This window comes from Cenococcum geophilum, assembly GCF_001692895.1.
Source record: "Cenococcum geophilum 1.58 unplaced genomic scaffold K441scaffold_2, whole genome shotgun sequence".
Taxonomy (NCBI): Eukaryota; Fungi; Ascomycota; class Dothideomycetes; order Gloniales; family Gloniaceae; genus Cenococcum; species Cenococcum geophilum.
Genome location: NW_027137560.1, coordinates 3,275,917 through 3,287,932, shown reverse-complemented (window position 1 = coordinate 3,287,932; position 12,016 = coordinate 3,275,917). Strand labels below are relative to the sequence as shown.

Below are 12,016 nucleotides of genomic sequence, written 5' to 3'. Positions count from 1 at the left end.
TTTTCGACACTTAATATTGCTTAGCTCGCCAGCCTTACGCCGCAATTATATCTTACAAGATATTGCCATGGAGACTACTGAAGCTAAAGCATTAAGGACGTCAAAAAATGCGGTAAACGGCGAGGAAGAGATTGAGCGAGAGAACAGACGAAATCAACTTCTTTCAAATAGTCCCCAACCAAACAGACACCCAGCTACGAATTCCATATTGGGGATGATTAACCAAGACCAAGTACCCTCCAGGTATCAAAGAGCAATAAGAGGGACGCTTGAAGAACCCATGAGCTCAAGCCTCCCGCAGATGAAGTACCAGGCTCTTCAAGGCAAGTAAATAGAATATCGCTTCAATCTCAGAACTGACTCGTCTACTCAGCAAGCCGCAAACTTGTCCCACTACTTCTTCTCCGCGGATACTCTCGAAAGGGGAAGCGTTCTACAAAGGGACATAGTTCCCAGAAGCTCCATCAGCCTGCCATGGATAAGCATTTAAGTCGAGATTGCCATGCGGAACTTCAAGATATGTCAGTTGGAGAGATGGTAGTAATGGTAGGCAATCACCTTCTTTGGAAAGATCGAAATCCAGATGAATTCATGTCATGGTCGATATCAATGCTGTTCGTCATTGAGCACGTTCTTGGAAGATCTCGGAAAGGGCAGATGGACTGTCACATCTGCGTGATTGACAGTAGGGAACTTACGACAGTGGCAACGAGCACATCCACGGCTGGACGCCCCACTTCCTTTTACCCGGGTTTGGAACTCTGGAAAGACCTCAACATCATAGACTGGAAGGGCTGGGGCAATCAGGACCTAGTTGGGCTACATCCACGCAAGTTCACCCATGAGGTCTTGTCGCACGGTATTTCGCGGTGTGCGAGTAGCGCCTTTCGCCATGTCACCCTAGAAAAACTTCTCTCGAAAGGACTCTTTGAAATGTATCCGGAATTCGTCATTCCTGATGGCAAGAAGAGCACAGGCCTATACGAGAGGTGTGTGGCGTTGCGTCAAGCACTTTTCCCTAGGGAAGATCAATCATCTCAGGACCTGGAATTTGTATCACCTTCATTCGAGAATTCTAGCGGAAACGGAGACCTGGAGTGGGGGACTAACGTGGTGCCTTTAAGCTCGGGGGCCAATTCCCTGTCGATATCGCAGAGAGAGATAGAATTGGCGACAGAAATGGCCAGTTGTTTTGCGAGCCGTCCAGCCAGGGGGTGTACTGCAAAAGCACCACTTCACATATTTCTAATGTTCCTAGGCCTACGCCGCCGGCCTCGTGGAGATCCTCTTCTCATACGGTGGATTAGCGAGCACTACTATCGTAAGTCACTTCTTGCCCATATAACTGATTTTACTTTCGTTGACATTGGAGACAGCTCAAGATCTTGAAGAATTTCTCTTCCCGGCATTTACGCACGTCGCCGATAATCTTCCTGAGGTATCACAATATTTGGATCTTGTTCGCGATTCTTGTACTGCCCTAGGCGTGCAGATGATCCCTGACAATGTCGTTGAACACGGAATCGGAACGGAACCCCGACACAGATTTCAAGCAGAGGACGACAGACTTATGCTGAAGGCACGTCTGTGCGAGATGGAGTCAGAGTATAATGATGATAAGAGAAAGGGGAAACACGGAAAGAACAATACAAAATCCAAACGCAGGAAATTGGACATAGACGGGGAGCTGGAAGCTCCCACGCAAGATCTGTCGTTACCTGTCGTTGACGAGTTGGCCCGAAAGGATGATGGGCTGATGGATGAAGAGCAAATGGGTCCCTCAACTAATTTGGAGACTGTCAAGGACCAGTCTTAATGTAGAAGAGCAGACGCATATTGGGCGGATGCCGGGCCGGGACATCTACGGCATCATTAGTGAGATCATTCAGAGAAGGGCCTTTTATTTGGACAGACTTGCGAGCGCCTAAAAATGATTAACAAAGAGGAATTCACATATAATTTTTTGGGATTAGGTAAATCTTTCTTGAACAATTTTTAAGAATTATTTTCAAGATATAGAGGTATTTGCAAACACTCCATAGGACTACCAAACAAGGAAGTTCGCGATGACTAAAACAGCCCTTTCCCTAAGAACATGTGTTGGCTTATAAAAATTCCACAAAACGTGCAAATAGACGTCAGATGAAAGTCGACCCTTGATGACATCAGATATGTGTTTGATATACATGTTGTGTCTACTTCCCCTGGATGCAACTGAAGGGCAAACATTTAGATGTGGCGTAGGTGGGAATGAATAAACCAATCGAAAGTCTCATTGTTTAGTGAAGAATTTAGCATTAATTATTTGAGCGTATAATAAGAAGGTTGGTATGTGAGTGTTATTTCCGTCCCATGGCGATATTTCGGTGAGTATGGAAAGACGTGGAGCTTATCTCGGTAGCCGTGCAGCACATGCCACCTCAGCCACAAAGCTTGGCCATTATGACGTCGCGAAACAGCCCATCCTTGCAAACACGTCTAGTTTCCAGGCACAAGCACACTACTTCCGCCTTTGCAATCACAACTCCATGCCGGAGTACACGCCCATTTGTCCATTTCCTCCCTCTTTCCATATTTTCAATGTAGGAAATACTAGATGCTTCGTATCTACTAGAACTGCTTTAATTCAAGGGAGGAGCCTCAATTCCATAATTCGTACTCACAACTGGCGGAGCGACTTAATCACAATGTCACGGGGGAGGAAAAGGCGGACTACGATCGGTGCGTCGCAGAGGACAAGGGGAAACAAATTCGGACACCATGGCACCGAGAGGGTCCTGGCTAGCTCCTGGTTGTGAGGCAGAGGTCTGCGGGTGCAATGACAAAGGGTGAGTGCTTTCATAATTCCGCGCGCTTGACTATATCGAGGATGCTGTTATTGAGCACGCCTTAGCGTCCAATATTTGCTCCTATATCGCAGATTATAAGGAGACGCTGACATTGTTCTAGGAAAGCTCCTCACCATTCCATCTCGTATGCTAAAACTCATTCTGCCTCTTACAACAATGGATGCAAATAGCGATTGGAGCCCCTCGTGCTCCTTGTACACCCTCAACAGCCACTTTCATACCCCGAGCGCCTTGTACAGCCCGAACTCCCTACCATAAAAGATGGCGACAAAGAGAAGATCCTGAACGTTTATTTTTGAGCGGAAGACTCGATGCCGGATACTATTGAGCCCGAAAAATCTACCCCAGTGGAAGATAGTGAAAATGAGGGCCCTGGGAAACCACGGGACGAAAAACACGACTTCGAGATGAAATGTGGATTGATGGCAAGAAGGAGCAGACTGGCAAGCTTAATCGCAAATCTCCCGATGAAGCGGCTGCTCTACGAGGTGGCCATGGTGAAGGTAGGGTAGAGTCGTACAGTGGATTGGGGCACGAGGCGCCGACTGATAAAAACGAGCAGCGGAAGTTTGTCTGAGGTCCAGCTCGACTGAGATTAGCGACCGACTTCATCCGTGATGCAGCGTGCGGGCAGGAATTCGCTATTGAAATTGAAGGTGCACCAAACGATATTGGGGTTGGCGTACCTAGCTTCAACGATAGGACATATTACTTGCGCAACGGCTACGGAACACGAGTAAGAAGATTTCCGCAATGGCAGATATCAAGCGTGAGTGTGGCCAATTAGCGCACGAAGGAGCACAGCGGGTCGCAATGGCGGGATTTGGGGTTCTTTGTGGCTGGTGGTATCTGGTTTATCGGTTGACGTTTGAAACTGACAGGGTGGGAAGTAATGGAACCTGTGATAGTAAGGTCAAAACTTCAATTCTTGAAATACCTTGTCATTTGGTTGCTGGAGCTAATCGTTCTTTAATATTTTAGTATCTCATGGGTCTCTCAACCTTGATAGGTGGCTACGTCTGTTCCTCTACCACAACCGCGAAGTGTCCTACCGCTCAGCTATGAATTTTACTATCTCAAAACGCCAGTCGAAACTATGTGCTGCTAGAGGCTTCGATTTGCGTAAGTGGCAGGGGCTTATTGAAGAAGGAAATACGTTGCGAAGGGATATTAAGGCCGTCGCCAATGAGTATGATGTTGAGCGGGATGAGTTAGGACGAAAAAGACGAGAAGGCCTCACATGCACTGAGAAAGGAGAGAGAAAAGAAAAAGAATGGAGGTGATAAGAAGCACGACAAGAAAGATGACGAGGATGATGATTAAGTGCATATATACGAATTCGGGGTGAGGCGGTACATATATAGCGGGTTGAATATTTCACCTCGCGTTGCGAGGATACCCTTCGGTGTTGATGTAGCATATTATTAGGCTGTAGATACGTCATACGTACATATCTGGTCGTTCCGTAGAGCTGTGGAAGAGATCGGGACCGTTGCCATCAAAATCGTGTAATGTGCCGGACCAAGATTGTGATGTTAAGCACGATCTTCAAGCGAAGTCTCAACGTCTAAACCACTTGGCCAACGACTCCAGATTTATAATCCCAAACTCCAGTCATAGTCGTCCACCATTTCATCGTAGTTTCAGCCCCAGGAAACAGAAAGAAAAACGCCAGGGGTATGCGTACAATGCTGCGAAAAGAACACCTGGGCGCGAATAGATCTACGTTGCTCAAAAACAAAACACAACCCACGGATATCAAGGTTGCACCCACCCATCCGTTTAAAAGGCTCCAAGAAGTTTGACGATGACCTTTCCTCACCTTACGAAGCGAATACCCGCACATTGAGATCCACACTGCCAGTGGCAATAACGCATCGAATATTAGCCTTTCCCCCAGGTTCATCTTTCTTCCCAGTGCCATTCAGGACAGCACCATTTGCATCGCCAGCGCCGTTTACCGGGGCGTCCTTGATGACGCTTGGTGCCCATCGGATGCAACTAACGAAATGTCCGTGCGCATCTTCGATTGTCTTAACACATTTCCCTTCCTGCATAAGATCCCAGCAGCGTATCGTCTTGTCATCCCCCGCACTAAGGAGATATTTCCCGCCAGGATGGAAGACCAGACCGCGGACCCAATTGTCATGTCCAACGAGGGTTTTGATGAGAGTACCGCGACCGTCCCAAAGCTTTATCGTCTTATCTCGCGAGCCTGTCGCAATAAATTCGGCCGAGCTGCTGGCAGGCGGAGGCTTCTTGAGACCAGCAAGTGAGGATAGATGGGGATATGTAACTGGAGGAGCGAGGGCAACGCACTCTATAACGTGCTCGTGTCCCAAGAACGTGCATCTAGGCTCGCCAGAGCTGGCATCCCAAAGTCGAGCGGTCTGATCATTTCCTGCAGAAAGCAACCACCGCCCGTCGAAACTTGGCATCACATCTCTCACCCAATCAGAATGCCCTCTAATGGTCTTAACACAGTAGCCGGTGGTAACGTCCCAGATTCGCAGCGTTTTGTCTCGGGAGGCGGACACGAGTAGGTTGCCAGATGAAGGTGAGCCTGCAGCGCCACTTGGTATAAATCGAATGGCGGATACGGAGTGGTCATGGCCGGGGAGGGTTCGAATATTCTTGTAATCGTCTGAGGGGTCCCACAACTTTATTGTGAGATCGCTCGAACACGAAGCAAGGAGAGTGCCGCCTCGAGGCCCACCAAAATCCACATCCAATACGCCTTTAGTATGGCCTTTGACTGTCCGCTCTAGCTCCCCCAGCTCCCAATCCCATATCTTAATCGTAGTGTCTTCAGATCCAGAAGCGAGCGATGAGAATATGGGATGGAAGGCTACGCAGGTTATAGGCTGTCGGTGGGATTGCAGAGTATGGCGTGCGGGCGACCGGGGAAGCCAGCTTGTAGGGTCTTGGTTCCGCCGTAGCAGGGAAGTGGGTGTTGTGGAGTCGAGTTCATTCTGGAGACTTTGGTTGCGAGACTCAAGATCCATGATCTAGGTGGCGGTGAGCATGGTAACCCTCCAATATAGCCATCTTACGAGATGTACCTTCTTTTGTAACCGCACGACGCTGGTCCATTTCTTCTCTAATAAGCCCTCATACTTCTTCTGAGTAGCGTCATCGAAACTGTCGCCAATGTTGAGTTCTTGCCTCAGAGATGCTGCAGTGTTTGGGAGGTTAGAGGACGAGAGGTATGCTATTATAGCCTTGTGACTGGAGTAAAATTAGCATGCCGGAATCCTCATGCTCTGGTTGTTGCTGGAATCTCTCACAGCTCCTCTGCTTGCCGCGATGTTAGGAGCTGGCTCATCGCGGCGACTGTAGGCGCATCTGGGGGGGCTCTAGTTGTTGCGCATGCACAGGAAAATGCCTGGATAGCCGCTCTAAGGATCTCGCTGGAAGCTACTGCTACTATGCTTGTTTTGATTCAGGATACTTGAGAGTGTATCAAGACGGTGACGGCTCTTGGCGGTGTCCAACAGGGGTTTTCCCAAGTGTTGGGGTTCAGTGGGCAGAGGCAAAATGGGCAGACTATTATAGCAGAAAGCACAAGAAGAAACGATCCTGGAGTGTCTTAGATAGCGTATGAGATAGAGAGTAGTATTGGTGGGGTTGATGAGGGCTGCATGAATATTCACTGGGGTTTTCGATGTCTTCGCTCGGTTGCCCCCAAGATTTGTTGTTGAAAACAAACTTCCACCGTCATCACCACATCGACATACATACGTACATATCTCTTCCCAAGTACAACACCGCCTACAACCTATTTTCGCTTCTTTCCCCTACCCTTCTTTAAGATCGCATAATTTGGCCCATCTGCGACAACCTTACACGCGCATTAACCGCAGACCTTATTTAAATATCATTCTGGCACCCGCGCGATAGCAGTAAGTTAGGGATTGTGTTGCTCTTTCCTTCTATAGCGCAACACTATGGTATCGCTATCTTTTATGCGTTCCTATTCAGCCTCTTCATACCGAGCTCCTTATTTCTTGCGCAACTATGTTAGCTGCTACTATTACTTCAGAGATGCGACTAACACAGCGTCTAGCTTTCTTTGCACCCGATAATCTTCATCACTCCAACCCCCACAAGATGGCAGACCAGGAAGAGGACTTCAGCTCGCTCCCACTCCCGGATAGATTTACACATAAGAACTGGAAGGTGCGGAAGGAGGGATATGAGGCTGCTGCAAAAGAATTCAATATTGCCCAAAGTGAAGCAGACCCCGTTGTACGGCAGTTCATTCAGGACGCAGGCATCTGGAAAGGTGTGGTTGCCGACTCGAATGTCGCCGCACAGCAAGAAGGTCTAGGTGCATTATGTTCGTTTCTTCAGATATCAGGCACTCAGGGCTGCACGAGGTGAGTTCACCTTCATGAATTGACGAAGGTTAGACGTGTTCGATTAATATTGGCATAGGACACGGAATATTACGATCACCCCAATTGTGGAAAAGGGCTTATCCTCTACGCGTCCTGCTGCTAAACAAAAGGCTCTCGAGGCATTATTACTATATATTGAGCTTGACAAACCGGACCCGGTAATTGAGGAACTCATCCCTATCCTCTCACACAAGCAGCCTAAGATTATTGCTGCAACCCTATCTGCCTTAACGTCAATATACCACGCGTATGGCTGTAAAACTGTGGAGCCGAAACCTGTGCTTAAGGTGTTGCCCAAAGTTTTTGGTCACGCGGATAAAAACGTTCGTGCTGAAGCACAAAACCTGACAGTCGAATTTTATCGATGGCTTAAAGAGGCTATGAAGCCTTTATTCTGGAATGAGTTAAAACCAGTCCAGCAGCAAGATTTGGAGAAGCTCTTTGAAAAGGTCAAGGATGAGCCGCCTCCGAAGCAGGAGAGGTTACTCCGCTCACAGCAAGCCATTGAAGCATCTTCCGGAGGTGGAGATGAGCAAGAGGCCATACCCCAGGATGACGACGAAGTCGCCATTGACCTTGAGCCGGAGTACATGGCTGTAGATGTCATGCCGGCTATTCCAAAAGATTTCCAGGAACGGCTTGGTTCTTCAAAGTGGAAGGACCGAAAAGATGCCCTTGACGACCTGCAGAAAGCTATCAATCACCCAAAGATTGTAGAAAGTCCGTTCGATGATATCATTCGGGGGCTCGCAAAGTGCATGAAGGATGCGAATATTGCGGTAGTATCCGCTGCGGCAAACTGTGTTGAAATTTTTGCCAAGGGTTTACGCAAGAGCTTTGCGAAGTACCGACCAACTGTGATGAATCCGATGATGGAACGATTGAAGGAAAAAAAGCAATCGGTTACAGATGCGATAGGAGCAGCTCTTGACGCTGTCTTTTTGTGCACGAGCCTTGGAGACTGCCTGGAAGAGATCTTAGAGTTCCTGAAGCACAAGAATCCGCAGGTCAAGTTGGAATCAACTCGCTTTCTGATAAGATGTCTCAAGACGACTCGAGATGTTCCGTCCCCTCCAGAAGTCAAATCAATGACAGAAGCTGCTACGAAGCTTTTAACGGAGTCACAAGAGGTTCAGAGATCAGCAGGTGCTGAAGTTTTCGGAACACTCTGGAAGATCATGGGAGACAGGATTATGGCTGCGCATCTAGAGGGCTTAGACGACATTCGGAAGGTAAAGATTAAGGAGTACTACGAAGTAGCAGAAGTTAAAGCAAAATATAAGCCGAAAGCTGCCGCTCCACCTAAGGCCGCTGCCCCCGCAGGGCAGAAGAGGCCCTTAGGGACTAAACGTCCACCAGCCGGTGTTAAAAAGCCTGCACCACCAGCTGCAGCCGCTCCACCACCAGTAGAGGAACCAGTCGCGCCATTAGCACCGCAAGCATCCAGCCGTCCTGGCGCTTCGAAACTTGCAGCACCAAAGTCAGGTCTTGTTGCGCCTTCAGGAGGTTTAAAGTTACGGAAGAAAGGCCCAGCACCAGCTGCCGCTTCTCCTAGACGCCCAGTAATCTCTCCACCGCCTGAGGAACCCGCTCCGCCTGTACCGAAGCTTGGTCTTGGAGGACGTGGTCTTGCAGGCCGACCCCTTGGCAAACCAACACCCCAAGTAGCTGAACCTCCGATGCCTACCCATCAACCAACTGGACTAAGCGCCATCGAGCGAGCGGAGCTCAATGAGCTCCGTGCGGAAGTCGAGCGGTTACGCCGACAGAACGAAGAGATCCGTGCCGATCGCGCCAAACTCACCTCCCAAGTCCACGAGCTACAAAACCAAAACGCACAACTCATCGAGGACCACACACGCGACGTGCTCTCCATAAAGGCGAAAGAAACGCAGCTAGTGCGCGCACGCAGCGACTATGAGGCCGCAGAGCAGACGGTCCAGAACCAGCAGCGGGAAGTGGACCGGCTGAAGCGTGAGCTGAGCCGCCAAGTCCGCGCGACGAGCCCCGCCCCGCTCGACGTCAGTGACCAGATATACGCCGACAACGCCAGCCTGAACGCGGGCGGAGGGCGGTTCGGCGACTCTGGATACGGCGGCGGCGGGCTCTACGGGCGCAACAGGAGCTACGTCACGCAGCCGCAAAGCCCCGTCGGTGAAGGTAAGGAGAACATGAATTTCGATGGCCTTGGCCTCTCCCGTTCCACTAGCACTAGGAGCGCTAAGCTGAGCCCTCTTCGTGGTGGAGCAGGATCGACGAAATCGACGTCCGTCAGCTCGAATTCGTCGACGACGCTGTGCGGGCGGACGAGTCCCGCGGAGGCTGGAGGCGCGGCCGCTGGAGGCGGTGGAGGAGGAGCGAATGGGGCGGAGAGCTGGAAGCGCGCGGCGGAAGTGACGCAGAATCTGAAAGCGAGGATCGAGCTAATGAAGGTAAGACACTCCTGAAGCCGTTGAGGAGCGAGGCAGAGCGAAGTCCGAAGGGGAGGCGCTTGAAGCCCAGAAGAGCGTCAAGTTATTTTCCGGTTGGACCTGTTCGGCTTTCATTTCCACCCCGCACCCGTGTGGCTTTTTTTCCCAAGAACATTGCTGATTCCTGCATGCAGGCAAAACAGGGCTTCGGGCGGACGCAGCAGTAGGGCTTACCGTGCCGCTAGAGGAACGTTTCTTCGTACCGCCGTGCCGGAATTGCCGTAATGCAGGGTCTGGAACGGGGGTTAGGGCTACGAATTTGTGCTTTTTCTTAAACCCCTTAGGGGGCTTTGTTTGTTTATTTGACTGTTTAATGCACGATGGCCCGTATTCCCCCCCCTTTTTTTCTCTCTCTTGCCTGTGCCCTTCTCTCGGCATCATTGTCCGGCGTTTCGTGAGATTGGGTTCATGGGTAGAAACACCGCATGTCGCGTATGGGAGGTCTACAGAAACAGCATGGTTGCGATTTTCTTTTTTTCTCTGATGAGATTTAACATATCTATCTAATGCAGCGACATGTCCATTCTTCTGCAGTTTGCGTGTTGATAATCCGCGCCGGGAGGACTAGCTTGCATGTGTTTCCAAATACCGGTCTCCAGCGTCCCAAGCTTCCATTCGCTCTGCTACCGACCGATCGGCCGTTGGCAAAGCCCGGTACCCGTGCTACTTGTTCCCATGTGAAACCGTTGCTGTTGTTATCTGGCTCGCTCTCCTGGTAGTTCCTTGTGGAATGCGCTGTCGTACCCCGATAGAACGTGCGAGGCAGATGTATGACCCCTTAATTCCGCAGCGGGTTTCCGCAGCGGGATCCCCAGAGTACCGGTGATCCGCGGCCGCACAACGTGTCCCAGGACATGTCCTAGGGACGATTAGTCTCAGTGTCAGGAAGGGCTTGGGCTCAGCCCTATGCAGCAGAGTACTACTCTGGAAAAAAAATGAGTTCGGAAATATGGCGGCCCTGCGTGAGTTGGGACGCCGTTTGCGACAGGGAGATCTTTTACAAACTTCACGGTGATTACGTCATAGCAAGGGCCATGTTTGGATCTTCATTAGAATTCTTGCGTTCTATTATACCTCTTTTCCCCCAATATCTACCACATGCGTTGAAGGGGGGGGGAGAGATTTTACTGGCATTACATGAATTGCTCTCGATATTAGAATGCAAAAAAGCCCGTGGGACTGAAACCGAGACCCGGAAAATGGGGTTCTAAGAGCACCGCACCAAATGATCCCAGTGCATGCAGCGGAGAGGAAACATCTCCAAACCAGTACATCGCCATTATCCTTACTTTTTTCCCTTGGAGAAAAGGGAAGCGCATGAGTAAAGAGAAAGAAGTAGCTTAATGGAGTATTCCTCCGGCCTTTCGGCAGGCTGTCTTGACTGACGTTGGCGTGGTTGTTGTGGTGATGGCAACGCTGTAGGGCGTGTTAGCAAGACATGCAGATTGAAGGCATTGCGTGTAAAAAATCCTGGAATACAGAGGGAAAGCTTACGTAGTGGTCTTGGTCTTCGTCGTGTATGATGTGGCGACGGTGTACTTGGTCTTCGTCTTTGTGGGCGTTGGGGCCGTGACAGTGACAACCGTTGCCGTAGTCTTGCCGCTGAGGACGGTAACGGGCGCCGGAGTAACTGTTGAGGTGACCAAAGTGCCAGCTGAAAACTGTTAGCAGGCTTTTCGAGAGAAACTGGATGGGGGAGGGTTCTTACTGGTATACGTGACTGTGGTCGCAGCAGCGGTGCTGGTCGATGTTGTAGTAATCCAGTCTGAGGTAACGGTGTCTGTCACAACGAGTGGCTGTGGATCTGGAGCACGCCTGTCCAGGCTCCTAGCCCTCTCCAGACGCTCTCTCCTCTCCTTGAGGTATTTCGACATATCGAAGGGAGCAGCTTTATCAGCGACACGGCGGAACTTGGCTTTGACCAAAGTAGTTGGCAGAGTAACAGAAATAGCCACAGTTGGTATAATTGTGCAGATAGGATCCCGGTGAGGTTGCTTCGTTGGCTTAATGCAGGTTGCTGTCACCGTCTTTGTTGTCTTGGTAATAGAAAGAGAATATTTGGTGAACTTCAGAGTCGTAAACGTGTTCGTAGTCGTCACCGTAACCTTGCTTGGAGTGACCGTGGTGGTGGGTTTGATGGTAGTGGACGGGCTTGTAACTGTCACTGCGGCTAAAGTAGTAACCGTAGTATCTGTAGTCGTGCTGGTAGCATCTGGACAGAAACACTGTCAGCTCAGACACTAGACGGAGCACGGCGATATCACGTACTGACGACTGGGGTAACAACCGCAGTGGC

At 50.0% G+C, this 12,016-nt stretch overlaps 4 protein-coding genes across 4 annotated transcripts; 2 read left to right on the top strand and 2 right to left on the bottom strand.

Annotated features, from left to right (window-relative positions):
- Nucleotides 1-2,760: 2,760 nt before the first annotated feature.
- On the top strand, nucleotides 2,761-4,132 carry K441DRAFT_702331 (uncharacterized protein; the record flags this gene model as incomplete). The annotated part of the gene is made up of 6 exons (XM_067653396.1): nucleotides 2,761-2,805; nucleotides 3,020-3,136; nucleotides 3,280-3,420; nucleotides 3,552-3,731; nucleotides 3,831-3,858; nucleotides 3,894-4,132. 6 exons carry the CDS (start codon nucleotides 2,761-2,763, stop codon nucleotides 4,130-4,132), a joined length of 750 nt encoding a protein of 249 aa, XP_067509878.1.
- Nucleotides 4,133-4,672: 540 nt separating this feature from the next.
- Nucleotides 4,673-6,503, bottom strand: K441DRAFT_600893 (nuclear distribution protein PAC1; the record flags this gene model as incomplete). Its single annotated transcript, XM_067645213.1, has 3 exons — nucleotides 6,137-6,503; nucleotides 5,912-6,077; nucleotides 4,673-5,857 (listed from the first exon to the last, which is right to left on the bottom strand). The coding sequence occupies exons 1-3, from the start codon at nucleotides 6,172-6,174 to the stop codon at nucleotides 4,673-4,675; spliced, it is 1,389 nt and encodes a 462-aa protein (XP_067509877.1). The 5' UTR covers nucleotides 6,175-6,503.
- A 456-nt stretch (nucleotides 6,504-6,959) lies between these two features.
- Nucleotides 6,960-9,843, top strand: K441DRAFT_719237 (ARM repeat-containing protein; the record flags this gene model as incomplete). Its single annotated transcript, XM_067654020.1, has 2 exons — nucleotides 6,960-7,228; nucleotides 7,287-9,843. 2 exons carry the CDS (start codon nucleotides 6,960-6,962, stop codon nucleotides 9,694-9,696), a joined length of 2,679 nt encoding a protein of 892 aa, XP_067509876.1. The 3' UTR covers nucleotides 9,697-9,843.
- A 1,186-nt stretch (nucleotides 9,844-11,029) lies between these two features.
- Nucleotides 11,030-11,961, bottom strand: K441DRAFT_100576 (uncharacterized protein). Its single transcript, XM_067639899.1, has 3 exons — nucleotides 11,429-11,961; nucleotides 11,215-11,374; nucleotides 11,030-11,136 (listed from the first exon to the last, which is right to left on the bottom strand). Exons 1-3 carry the CDS (start codon nucleotides 11,592-11,594, stop codon nucleotides 11,061-11,063), a joined length of 402 nt encoding a protein of 133 aa, XP_067509875.1. The 5' UTR covers nucleotides 11,595-11,961; the 3' UTR covers nucleotides 11,030-11,060.
- Nucleotides 11,962-12,016: the final 55 nt, after the last annotated feature.

What these genes read in the sequence shown, in the direction of transcription:
- K441DRAFT_100576 (XM_067639899.1), bottom strand. Translation starts at nt 11,594, where the DNA reads ATGTCGAAATACCTCAAGGAGAGGAGAGAGCGTCTGGAGAGGGCTAGG. An exon ending in GACCACAGTCACGTATACCA is followed by an intron (nt 11,375 to 11,428) that starts GTAAGAACCCTC and finishes AACAGTTTTCAG; the next exon opens with CTGGCACTTTGGTCACCTCA. An exon ending in ACGAAGACCAAGACCACTAC is followed by an intron (nt 11,137 to 11,214) that starts GTAAGCTTTCCC and finishes CACGCCCTACAG; the next exon opens with CGTTGCCATCACCACAACAA.